The 13,295-nt window shown below is 41.7% G+C and overlaps 1 protein-coding gene across 5 annotated transcripts in view; it reads right to left on the reverse strand.

The window, feature by feature from the left end:
* scaper (S-phase cyclin A-associated protein in the ER) overlaps positions 1 to 13,295 on the reverse strand; it is a 327,794-nt gene that overhangs the window by 50,370 nt on the left and 264,129 nt on the right. For all 5 annotated transcript variants that reach the window (XM_073025528.1, XM_073025526.1, XM_073025530.1 and 2 more), the window contains exons 25-26: positions 11,011 to 11,243; positions 50 to 205 (exon numbers count right to left, since the gene is read on the reverse strand). In XM_073025528.1, coding sequence (XP_072881629.1) covers positions 50 to 205; positions 11,011 to 11,243 — 389 coding nt within the window. The remainder of the gene's footprint in view (positions 1 to 49; positions 206 to 11,010; positions 11,244 to 13,295) is intronic.

The raw sequence follows: 13,295 nt of genomic DNA on the forward strand, positions 1-13,295 counted from the left end.
GTGCACTGTAGTTGAGTCAGATGCAGAAATGCATTGCTTAAACACTTACCGATTAACAATATTGAAGCAAAGACGACACATATTGTGCAGCAGGGCTGTAACGTTTTGGAGAAAGGAAGCAATTTTAGGTTGTTCATCGACAGGTCCTTGTACGGAGAGGAAACAGCCGTATAGCTTATCAGCAAGTCCAGTGTACACCACATAGCTAAGAATGATAAGAAAATCTACATTAGCACAAACACAATAGATTCTGCAGGTGCTTGAAGTCTACAGTAATACACACAAAATGCTGGAGAAACTCAGCAGGTCAGGCAGCATCTATGGGGAAGGAATAAATAGCCAACATTTCATGTCAGAAGTTCTGATTTATTGCTCCCCATAGATGCTGCCTGACCTGCTGAATTACTGCAGAATTTTCTGTGGGCTAATCTATATTAGCATATAGATTTAACTAACATACAAAAACCTCAAGTCTGTCTAGCATCTTTCAATCTAAATTCCCTAACTATCCTTAAATGGACAGTACCAATATAATACTGGGAGGGTGCAATTAACAGCAAGACAAGTTTATAAAGGAATACTTGGAGTAGTGTGGTCCCCTCATTACAGAAAGGATGTGAAAGCTTTAGAAAGGGTGCAGAGGTGATTTTCCAGGATGCTGCTTGGTTAGACATCATGTCTTTTGAGGATAGGCTGAGTGAGCTACGGTTTTTTCTTTGGAGCAAAAGAGGAAGAGAGGTGACTTGATAGAAGTGTATAAAATACTAAGAGGTATACAGTGGACAGCAATTACTTTTTACAGTGAGGAAATTGCTAATTCAAGAGAGCATAATTTTATGATCACACGAGTGAATCTGCAGATGCTGGAGATAAATAAAAACACAAAATGCTGGCAAAACTCAGCAGGCCAGACAGCATCTGTGGGAGGAGGTAGTGACGATGTTTCGGGCTGAAACCCTTCATCAGGAGTGAAGTAATATGGGATGGTCGAGGGGGGGATAAGAAGTGGGGGGAGGGATAAAGTAGAGAGCTAGGAAGTGATAGGCTGGAGGGAAATGGGCTCGGGGAAGGTGGAGAATTATGGGAAATAAAAGAGAAAGAAAGGTAGGGCTGGGGGGAGATAATAGTGAGGGGGGAAAAACAGAGAGAAAGAGAACCAGACTAAAATAATAGATAGGGATGGGGGTAAGGGGGGACAGGGGTATCAACGGAGGTCTGTGAATTGGATGTTCATGCCGGCAGGTAGGAGGCTACCTAAACGGGAGATAAGGTATTGCTCCATCGACCTGCGTGTGGCCTCATCTTGACGGTAGAGGAAGCCATGGACAGACATGTCGTAGTGGGAGTGGTCTGTGGAATTGAAGTGTGTGGCCACAGGGAGATCCCACCACTGCTGGAGGACTGAGCGCCAGTGTTCGGCGAAACGGTCTCCCAGTCTGCGGCGGGTCTCCCCAATGTATAAATGGCCACATCGGGAGCACCGGATACAGTATATCACCCCAGTTGACTCGCAGGTGAAGTGATGCCTTACCTGAAAGGACTGTCTGGGGCCTGGGATGGTGGTGAGGGAAGAAGTGTGGGGGCAGGTGTAGCACTTCTTCCGTTTGCAGGGATGAGTGCCCGGAGGGAGGTCCTTGGGGAGGGATGGGGGGGATGAATGGACAAGGGAGTCGCGTAGGGAGCGATCCCTGTGGAAAGCCGAGAGTGGGGGGGAGGGGAAGATGTGGCTGGTGGTGGGATCACATAGGAGGTGGCAGAAGTTATGGAGGATTATACGTTGGATCTGTAGGCTGGTAGGGTGATAGGTGAGGACCAGAGGGACTCTATCCCTGGTGGGCTGGCGGGGGGATGGGGTGAGGGCAGAGATGCATGAAATACGGGAGACGCGATGGAGGGCAGAGTTGATAGTGGACGAAGGGAAGCCCCTTTCTTTAAAAAAGGAAGACATCTCCTTTGTCCTAGAACGAAAGGCCTCATCCTGAGAGCAGATGCGGAGGAATTGAGAGAAAGAGATAGGGATATCTCTTTGCTACACCTGCCCCCACACTTTTTCCCTCACCACCATCCCAGGCCCCAGACAGTCCTTTCAGGTGAGGCACCACTTCACCTGCGAGTCAACTGGGGTGATATACTGTATCCGGTGCTCCCGATGTGGCCATTTATACACTGGGGAGACCCGCCGCAGACTGGGAGACCGTTTCGCCGAACACCGGCGCTCAGTCCTCCAGCAGTGGCGGGATCTCCCTGTGGCCACACACTTCAATTCCACAGACCACTCCCACTTCGACATGTCTGTCCATGGCCTCCTCTACCGCCAAGATGAGGCCACACGCAGGTCGATGGAGCAATACCTTATCTCCTGCCTAGGTAGCCTCCTACCTGCCGGCATGAACATCCAACTCACAGACCTCCGTTGATACCCCTGCCCCCCCCTTACCCCCATCCCTATCTATTATTTTAGTCTGGATCTCTTTCTCTCTCTTTTTCCCCCCCTCACTATTATCTCCCCCCAGCCCTACCTTTCTTTCTCTTTTATTTCCCATAATTCTCCACCTTCCCCCTAGCCCATTTCCCTCCAGCCTATCACTTCCTAGCTCTCTACTTTATCCCTCCCTCCACTTCTTATCCCCCTTCGACCATCCCATATTACTTCACTCCTGATGAAGGGTTTCAGCCCGAAACGTCGTCACTACCTCCTCCCATAGATGCTGTCTGGCCTGCTGAGTTCTGCCAGCATTTTGTGTTTTTATAATTTTATGATGATTGGATGAAAGCGGAGGGAAAATGTCAGATGTAGTTTTCTTTTAAAAACAGAGTGATGGGTACATGGAATGCACTGCCATGGGTAGTGGAGGCAGATATATTAGGGATATTTAAAAGTCTCTTAGATAGGCATATGGATGATAGAAAAATGGTGGGTTATGTAGGAGGGACTGGTTAGATTTATCTTGGAGTAGGGTAAAAGGTTGGCACAACATCATGAGCTGAAGGGCCTGCACTCTGCTGTAATGTTCTATGTTGAATGAGTTTTCTATTGTAAATATGGAACAGGATTTATTATGTAAATATGAAATTAAGGACAGAATGCTGCAGTAAAACATTAACTTAGCTTTGCATTTGGTCTTTCCCATAGATTAGAAATGCTCCGAGAGAAATGGCCTTGACAATGTCTCTGGTCAAACATGTTCACATACGGTAAATATGCCGATTTATTAGGGAGAAAATTGGTACTCAGGAAGAAACTATTTTAATGTCTTGTAAAAAAAGGAGGCTGCTCCCATAAAATTGTAATGTGATGTTCCAAAGAAAAACAATACCGGCCTTCCCCTGAATCCATGGAAATATAAGACATGCAAGACAAAAATCTGAGAATGTAGCTTGCCTTAGTCTAGCAAATTGAATTTAAAGAACCAACATAAACCAGCCAACTCCTGGTCAGAAAACTTAATGAAGAAGTTCAAAGTAGAACATCTTGTCTAATGGAGCCAGGGAAAGCGGTCAGAAAATCAAGCTACTATACACATTCCAGCTAATGACAATAAATTGGGGAAAATTGTGCCTATTGCCCTTGACACCATAATCTTACCTCAAGAGAAAGTAATGGCATGACAAACATTTAAAAACATTTATAGGTAAACTCTAGGTATTTGGACTAGACAGAGAAAAAAACGTTCAAAATAAGAGGTAAATCTAAATTAATGAAAGATCTGATGTCAATACCCTGGTTTAATCCCATCCCAAACTCAATGTCACAAGACTACAGTGAATTCTTTGTGCAACCTGCTGTGCCTTTTATCCCTCTTCTCATCTTACACTGTCTTCACCTTTCACGAGTAGAAATTGGATCCATTAACAGCCATTTATCAGGGAAAAAAATTGAGAATAAAAGCAATAGTACCCAACATAGAATGCACTTGCAATTTTACTTCTGGTGAAATTCACCTAGGTACAAATGTGAGTAATTCACTTCAGCACATCTGAAGCTTCCTGCTTTCAGTTGTGCCATTGCTGGCATCAATTGAAACCTCTGGGGACTATTTCTGCATTGGACACTTAGATAAAATGGAGCACTTTACACAAGTATAAACAATGAGCCTAAAATTCACAGTTCTGGTCACCATGTCTGCCAATCTTGGTTTTAAATGCTCAGGATAAGGATGATTGTACCATTGGCACTTCCCTCACCGTTCATAGTTTCTTTACACCAATCACATCAGCACTGTATGCTGTAATCTCTGCTGCCTTGATCACTGTCTTTCTTTGGCATGGAATTGCACTTGGCAAAGGGCTTAATTGCACAACCCACATGTCAGGATGGAAGCGGTGTATATACACAGAGAATATTGCCATTTCCCCCTTTCTGCTACATTCCCCATCAAGTTTTGTAGCAGCTGTTCTGTGGCTGTCATAGTAATCAGTGCAGTAATGACAGAGCAGTTGTGAGCTTCTCAAGCAGCTCTCTATAGAAACTGCTTCAGAGTTTGTGCTACAGTCCTAATGTGCTTTTGCCAATTTCACATTGTTTTTAAATGGGTGATTCAATTGGAGATACTGCTACAACTCACACATGCACAGAACTCCAAAACAAGTTACTCAATTTCTAGATACTGTATCTTATTTCTCAGAAGGGATAACACTTTTGGTTTATACAGAGCTTTTAATGCAGGTAATGCCCAAGTGTAATAAAAAGATAATGAACATGATGCAGCTATGTTGCATATATAGCAAGAGTCACACAGCACTACAGCACAGAAAGAGGCCTTATGGCTGATTTAGTCTATGCCAAGCTATTATTCTGCTTGGCAGAATTGACCCATTGACCTATACCTGGACCTTGGCCCTCCATACCTTTCCCATCCATGCACATCCAAACTTCTCTCAAATATTGAAATTGAACCCACAACCACCACTTCCACTGGCAGCTCACATTCACACCATGCTCTGAATGAAGAAGTTCCCTCTCATGTTGCTCTTAAACATTTGACCTTTCACCCTTAACCCATGACCTCTAGTTCTAGTCTCACCCAACTTCAGCGGAAAAAGACTGCTTGCACTTACTCTATCTATACCCCTCAAAATTTCATATTCCTCTATCAATTCTTTCCTCATTTTTCTAAGCTCCAGGGAATCATGAATGGTGGAGTTGGTTGAATGAAGATGGAGGCTTTCCAATTCATAGTCTTTATCACCACTGCATGATATCCTGCATCCATCTGAACCATCAGAGCAAACACTTGTCAAACACCAGGATTGTCAATTTTTCTATTCTTCCTGCCTCTTTCTTTCAGGCTGCCTATATTAGTGTGACAGCCTGTACATGCTCTTGCCGTGGAGTGGGGCTTGAAGACAACATCTTTAGACTCAGAAGGAATTTCAGTCCAGCTTTTCACAAAAACACTGCGTGTGCCATGAGTAATGTGGTGTTGATTCCAATAAAACAGCTGGTGCTGACAATACCAATCATAGAGAGTACCCTTTCAGGCCAGCTAGAAATACAGCTGGGAATTTTATTTAATATGCCATGTGCATAAAGTCTGGAAAGGTAATGGATCTAATCTGTTACCACTACACTACGTTGTTTGTGAACCTGACGATGACTGAGAAAACCAACCTTTGCTTCTATAACATAACTCTACATGAACTAAACATTAGAGGAGGAGTGGAATTTTTTTTTAAAAGATGCAGCACAGTAACAGGTCCTTTCAGCCCAATGAACTCAAGCCACCCAATTACAGCCATGCGACCAATTAACCCAAGTGTCTTTGGAACAGGGAGGAAGCCCACACGATCATCTGGAGAATGTACAAACTCCTTACAAGCAGCAGTAGAAATTGAAGCTCGGGTCACTGGTGCTGTAAAGTGTAATGCTAACTGCTTTGCCACCAAACTGCCCCTAGAGTAAACAGAATGTTTGCATGTAATACAAATTGACAGAAAATTTCACTCTATTAGCTTATGTTTGGTTGGGGTGGAAGAGATAGGGATAACTTGTAAAACAATAGCTTTGGGTTAATGAGGGTAAATAATTCAACCAGGGGTTACCCCTGCTTCCAGTGATTTCCTGCAGGACATTGTGTATTGAGAATGTTTGCTGAGGAGTGGATCTGATGCTCATCAGCTGTTGACTACCTTATTGACACTTACTGTTGTGGCTTCTGAACAGTGTCACCACATCACCAAGGTACCTCAGGGGATATATAACTTCTGGAAGGTGGAAGGAGGGGCAAAGATATATTATGTATGTATGTAAGGCCACATTCAAGTTACTTGTACAATGTGTTTTACAGATTGCTTTTATATTTATATTTATTGTATTTTTTATATACTGCATCAGAGCCAAAGTAACAAGCATTTAGTTCTCCTTTCAAATCGAGTACTGAAAAATGATAATAAACAACCTTGGATTGAATTAAAAAGCAGTTTGGTTAACAAAGATGACAAATCAATTTTGAAATTACTAGAAGAACAGTTTATCTTTTACAAAGGACATTCTTTTTCTCCCCATCCACTAGCCTGGTCATTTATTGCAAAACACTACTCTGTAATTTGGACCTGAAAACCCCCTAGGAGGTAGCCTTTCCAGACAGACTTGTCATTATACCTCTTCTAATTTGTCGATTTGTGACCAAGTGCATCTACATTTTCTCACTGCCCTAGAGACTTCAACAAATCACTGCTAATTGCATCTGTACCTTGTCAGTTTCTAAAGCAATTCTACGTTTTGCCCATCCCCTGTAATGCCATGTCTCAGCTTACTGTGCCTCTGGCATTAACCAAGTTCAGTCCACCTGACACCTTCACAGTACAGTCCCAATCAATCAGCAGACCTCCCACCTTTATTTTATATGTTCTTTTCACACTTATCCAATTATTGCTCACGCGTACAAACTTTTCAGAATTGTTTGTCCGGCTAACACTTTCCAGGCTATTGTTTTAACATTCTGGAAACCTGCTGGCGCCCATCTTCATTAATGACAGCAAGTGTTAGCAATCAATTTATTTTAAAAGGTGAAGACATGGGTAATTATAGCCCGCCTGGCCCTCTCCTGCCTTCCTGAAACTTATCTTCCCAAGTCATTGTAGGAGGAGTATAGGATTCTTCTGCTACTGGAGGGTGAGGCTGGGTTGAGCAAAGAACCCCTCAATTATTGTTGTTGTGTATCCCTCTAGAGAGCCATGGGTGGCAGCAGTGTTACTAGAGTATAGGTATGTCATAGAACAGTACTGAAAGCATTGACTATAAATGTAAAGACTGAAAAGGCATTGCACTGTTTTTGTGAATATTTTTTATCATGAATTAAACATAGTTTGATAAAAAAAATAAGAATGGGTACCTTTCCTGACTACTTTTTTTTGAAATCCCTAGCACTGGTCCAATGAGCCGATACTACCTGGTATCATGCTGCCTCTGAAATTATACATCTGAGAATGGAATGGAACAATACTGCAGAAAACTACATTTAAACATGCTAAGGATTTACTGAAGCACCTGGGCATATTTTTAGATTTACCTACAATTGATCAGAGTTTTTGGCCAAAGTGGATGATGCAGTTATGTTCTCCTCAGCTATTACAATTTTAAATGCTTGAAGTTTTTGATACATTTTATAGCTGGATTTGTGGATATGTAAACAGAGATGTATAATTACTAATTACTAATCTGATACTTCAGAATGTTATGTATGACTTATTAACTTTGATTTTCTCTCTTCGCAAATTCATACTAACCTTCTTAATAACTGGAAAGTCCTGAATAAGGGTTTTGACCGAAAACATTGACTGTTCATTTCCATGGATGCTGCCTGACCTGCTGAGTTCCTCCAGCATTTTGTGTATGTTGCATTGGTCTTGTTTATTGCTTTAATATTCTGTTTTCGCTGTTATACCTTGTTGTATAAACTTTGCTCAAACCTTTACAGAATGATCTTGGTTGGCATCTTAAATAGTTGTCTCTTCAGATTAATTTACTGCTAATAAAAAACTATTAAAACTACTGAACTAATAATTCATTGCATCCTTGTCCCCCTTTTCTTTTCTGGAAGACCCTCTGGGGCAGTTTTTTTCAACCTTTTTGCCCTGGAGGAACCCTTGAAGTAACCTTCAAGTCTCAGGGAACCCCTGCGTAAAAATTATTATATCTACAGCCCACGGTAAGTAGCGTGATCAGTAAGTTGTAGATATAATAATCCAAAAGTAATTGTCAATGCTGTTTTGAGTTGAGAATGAATGTTTAGCCAATATTTCTTTAAAAAAAAGGTAGTTAAGCTTTGCTTACCTTTCTTGAAATTAATCTCTATCTTTCCCTTTCATAAATTTTAAAAGCCCATAAGGCAAACATAATAAAATTAGGCCAAAATGAGATTTAATCTTTCTAAAGGTAGGCTCAATAGATTTAATTTAAACAAAGGTAGAGTTTGTTCACTCCCATAAGTCAGCTGGCAGCGTGCAAAGGGAAGTTGGGGGGTAATTCTGGAGGGACAGGCTGACGTCACAGCCCAGGTTGGGCGAGTCCACTCAGTGCTTGGAAAATGCACTTCACGCTTAACAGCCTACCATCCTCCCCTCTGTGCAATACAGCACTCGCCAATTATCAACAGCCTCCCCTATCTCATGTCAAAAACTGAGAATGGACTTAACCAAATAAACACGATCTTACTGTGCACTGCCATACTGGGCTGATAGACCTCTAACGAGATTGCTAACGGGGCTGCTCGGTCACTGCCCACCACTATGAGTGCCAGCATTGCACCAAGTTCAGAAACTCCAGTTGAGGAACCCTGCTCTAGGGTGAAGGCTTTTCTTTCTGTTGTGTGGGAATCCGCTGACTCGTCCACAGGTGAACAACTGGCAAATTCACTGATATCCCACTATCGGAAGGCAGTTGTACTAAATGACATTGCAGGCTGGAGAAAGTGCTGTAGTGCTGCTGCACAGATAGCCTAATCCATGTTCCTTTCAAACTTGCCTCCATGCTAAGAGCATGGTGCCAGTGAATTTATTCTTGTAAGAAAAACCGGCAATGTCAATAAAACAGTAACGTATAGTTGAATGGTTATATCCTATCTGGGATTCAGTATAGCAGAAATGTTTCAGTGGAAATGCGAGGGGAGTCCTCTATCTCTCCATCTCAAAGAGAACTTGAAAAATGTTAATGCCTGTTACCAAACCATGGTAGTAAATGTGTAAAATCCAATGATGTAAATCATTGCTGAGAGGTCTGCAATGACGTCTGAATGGGACTGAATTTGGCACTTCATATATTTTTTCAGGTCTTGGAGTTTTCAGTCATTTCCTTCCTTCAGGCTGTTTGAGTCTGCTTCAGTCATTTCTCACCTTACTATAGAATCAGATGCTTACTCTGAATGAACTCTGACCTCTACCTTCCTGAATGCCCCTGGCTACGGCTGCCATCCATTACTTCAGACTACCTGCATAGAAGACTCTAAACAATATTGAGCAAAGATCACAATGGAGTCTCAAAAGGAATCCAACTTCTTCTTTTGTCCAAAAATTTCCTCTTAGCTGGAAAAACTTTCACATCTCAGATAAAAAATACAAATAAAGATATCCATTTATAAAGTATCTATTTAAAACTCAGAATTGAACAAGATTATCACTCTCAAGACCAAAATTATTCATTGAGTCTATTTCTGCTGTACAGACTGAGGCAATATTGTTCACTTATAACTATCAGTACCACTTTATAAAACATACCACGTATTATAAAACTGGAGAAGCATTGCAAAATTTTAGTTCAATAAACTCCAGTATACTTTTGAGGTTTACATTGAAGCTGCCTGGAATTGGACTAATGGGGTCTATTTGTCAGAGTGGAAAATGGACTCCATATCAGACAATGGAAAAATAAAAGGCTGGGAAAAGAAACAAAAGTATCCAGTAAGTAGTGAGAGTCTGAAATATACTGTCAGCAAGACAAGGGGGCTGATTCAGCTGTAGAATTCAAGTGATCTGGGTAAGAATCTGAAATGCAAGAATGTGAAAGGCTAAAAATAATGGGACTAGGAGAGGGGTCCACAACCTTTTTTATCCCATGAACCCCTACCATTAACCGAGGACCCCAGGTTAGAAACGCATGGACTAGGGTCTAAAATAGGGCTGGGACAGGCACCCCATGCCACTGCCTTTTATGCAACACAATTTTGACTTGAGAGAATTCACAAATTTTAGCTACAGAATAAAATCTGATCCCACAGAATTAATGTGGAAATAACAGCACATAAGTTAAACATAACATTTATTTATTCAATGTGCTGCATGTTTAGATTTATGAAGGAAAATTGCAACATGGCATGTTTTACTGGGAACACAACTCTCCCCCCCCCCCATCATAATGTGGAGACTCTTCAGAACCATCAGGCTGAGTGACTCCCTTCATTGTTTTAATCATTTTGTGATTCACTAATTTTGCAATTTGACACTAGGACCAAGTGGCCCTAGTGGAAATGTCGGTCCATTTACATAAAGTACATCATGTTCATCTTCATTTCAGAAACTGGCAGATGAATTATTGATAGACTATTTGACCAAGCAATGCAAAATAAGAAAACAATGTTTGGCTCCATCCGCTGATGTATCCAAATGGACATTTCCAAGAGGCATTATATACAGGAAGAGGGATTAGAAATCCTGACCAAAATTGTACATTTACCCACTGGACTGACAGTGCAGCCAACAGAGACAAAGCATCCAAAGCTGTGTAGCTGTTGGTAAAATCTGAAATAAGAAGGGCAGGAGCAGGAAATGTTGACTATTCTAAACAAATTCTATACTTAATCAGTGGAAGACCATAGGGTAGGTTCAGAATAAATATCACAAGGGTCACAAACGTCACAAAAGCATCCTGCAGAGTAAAAATGACTGAAGGACAAACCTCATGGTAAAATCATACACTGAAAGCAGAAGGAATGGAACTGCAATCTTAATGAAACATGATTAATTAGACAAGCATGCTGTATAATGTTCCTACTTCACCCCAGCCTTTGCACTCACCTGATGAGATCCTGTATCCTGCTGTGATAGAGTTCACTTTGAGAAAGATTATTTTTTGCATCTTGCCCTGATTTTTTTGGTGTTCCTGGGTGACTGTTGATTTCAGGCTGATGATTGGCCAAGCAACCAAGCACTGTAGCACAAGTCTGTAGCAGTCCTGTAGTCAGGCCTTCAAACACTTGCTTGTTCACACTTTTTCCAAAGATGGCTTCATCTTCACCAGGAACAAAGAGCTATAAATAAACACATTAGAGTGGAATACTTTGCTTAAAATGCAGTTAAGTCTACCAACTATCAAGCCATCTTCAAGTTCTTTAAATGCAAAATGTATTTCACCTTTTAGTGGATTTTTGACGCCATTTCACAGCACACTTTTACTTAGGAGTGGGATTCCGTGGTACATTGGGTTTAATTGTACTCTGTAAGTACACATTAGAGCCGTTCCTTGCCTGCACTAGCTTTGCCACAGTTCCTTAGGTTCTAGCTGGCCAACAGTCTGGTTCGACTGATTGATAATCAGGAGAGAGATTAAATTTTGTTTAGGTGGGGATTCCAGAAATGAGTCTTAGGCAGGTCAGAACATGGCTACTATGATGGAATGAACAAAATTGATGATGCACAAGTGTAGAAAAAGAGGAATGAGATTATGGGAGGGATTTGAAAATGAAATATTTGAAACTTGCATTGCTACTAAGGCAATATAAAAGTAAGCATACTTTTAGAATATATAAAATTATATTATGTGAAGGTGATTCTGTTTGCCTTGCACACTGATACACCCTCTGCTCTGATCCATTTATGTTGTGAAGCAGATTTTTTGCACACTACAGGCTTGGGAAAATATACAGCAGAAAGATAGCTTCTGCATTTCCAAAGATTGCTTTAAGCACAATAGAGAGAGGAGAGAGGGAGAGGGGGGAGAGAGAGCAAGGGGGGAATGGGAGAGAGAGAGGGGGGGAATGGGAGAGAGGGAGGAATGGGGAGAGAGAGGGGGAATGGAAGAGAGAGAGGGGGAAATGGGAGAGAAAGTGAGAGAGGGCAATGGGAGAGAGGGGGAATGGGATAGAGAGGGGGAATGGGATAGAGAGTGGGGAATGGGGAGAGAGGGGGGAATGAGATAGAGTGGGGAATGGGGAGAAAGGGGGGAATGGGATAGAGAGGGGGAATGGGATAGAGAGGGCAATAGGAGAGAGAGCAATGGGGAGAGAGAGGCAATGAGAGAGAGAGCAATGGGGGAGAGAGAGAGAGAGAGAGGGACAATGGGAGTGGGAGGGTGTGTGGTGGGGAGGGAGGAAGGGAGGGGGTGGAAGAGAGGGAGTGGAAGGGAACAACAGAGGGACTAACTACTAAAAGCAGCAGGATCAACAGAGCTTGTCACACAATCCATTCCTATTCTGGTGTCTGGCTACCGGGGCTAGCTTAAGGTGGCAATTAAGTAATAAAGCCCAAATGCTGGGGTTAGCTTTACACTAGAAACAACATATCGTGTCAGTTTGATTTTGTGTTGGCACTCTCACCTCTGTGTCAGAGGTCATAGGTTCAAGCCCTATTCCAGAAACTTGAGTGCACAATCCAATCTGATAATTCAGTGAAGTATTCAGGAAGTGTTGTATTGTCAGAACTGCTATCTTTTAGTGGGGACGTTAATCAAGATTCTGACTGCATGGTTCCACTGAATGTGTATATCAGGCTGCTATTTGACAAGATATAGGAAATTTGCTCTGCCTTTGACTGAAGCAACATCATAAATCCAGATTCATTAATCTCTTCATAGTGATGTCTGTGGGGTCTTCTCTGCTTTAACACGTTAACGTGTCTTCCCGTAAATAAATTATAATATTTAAAACCTGACAGTGAAACTCCTTTGTGGTATTAAATATGAAAAGTTTCTGCAAAACTGCAAGCTTTGCCACCTGTCTCCTGAACACTCATTTTCCCATTTCAGTACACAAAATTGATTTTCTATCTGCATGTTCAGAGGAACCTGCTACAAAACATAACTGGGACAGCATATAGGGCATAACAGTATAAGCATTTGCCTATGAAAAAAAAACATTGCATTGACCCCATCCCTCCTTATCTCCAAGTCTTCTATTTCTGAGACCTACACATTATATTTTATCCTTATTCCACCAATGGCAGATGTGCTTTTAACACCAAACATTACAGTAAATTACAGTCCCTTCAGCCTACAATGTCATGCCAACCTTTTAACCTACTCTAACCCTTCCCTCCAACATAGCCCTAAATTTTACTATTATCCATATGCTATTTTATCTGGACTT

The sequence above is a fragment of the Hemitrygon akajei genome, chromosome 21 (assembly GCF_048418815.1).
Source record: "Hemitrygon akajei chromosome 21, sHemAka1.3, whole genome shotgun sequence".
NCBI lineage: Eukaryota > Metazoa > Chordata > Chondrichthyes > Myliobatiformes > Dasyatidae > Hemitrygon > Hemitrygon akajei.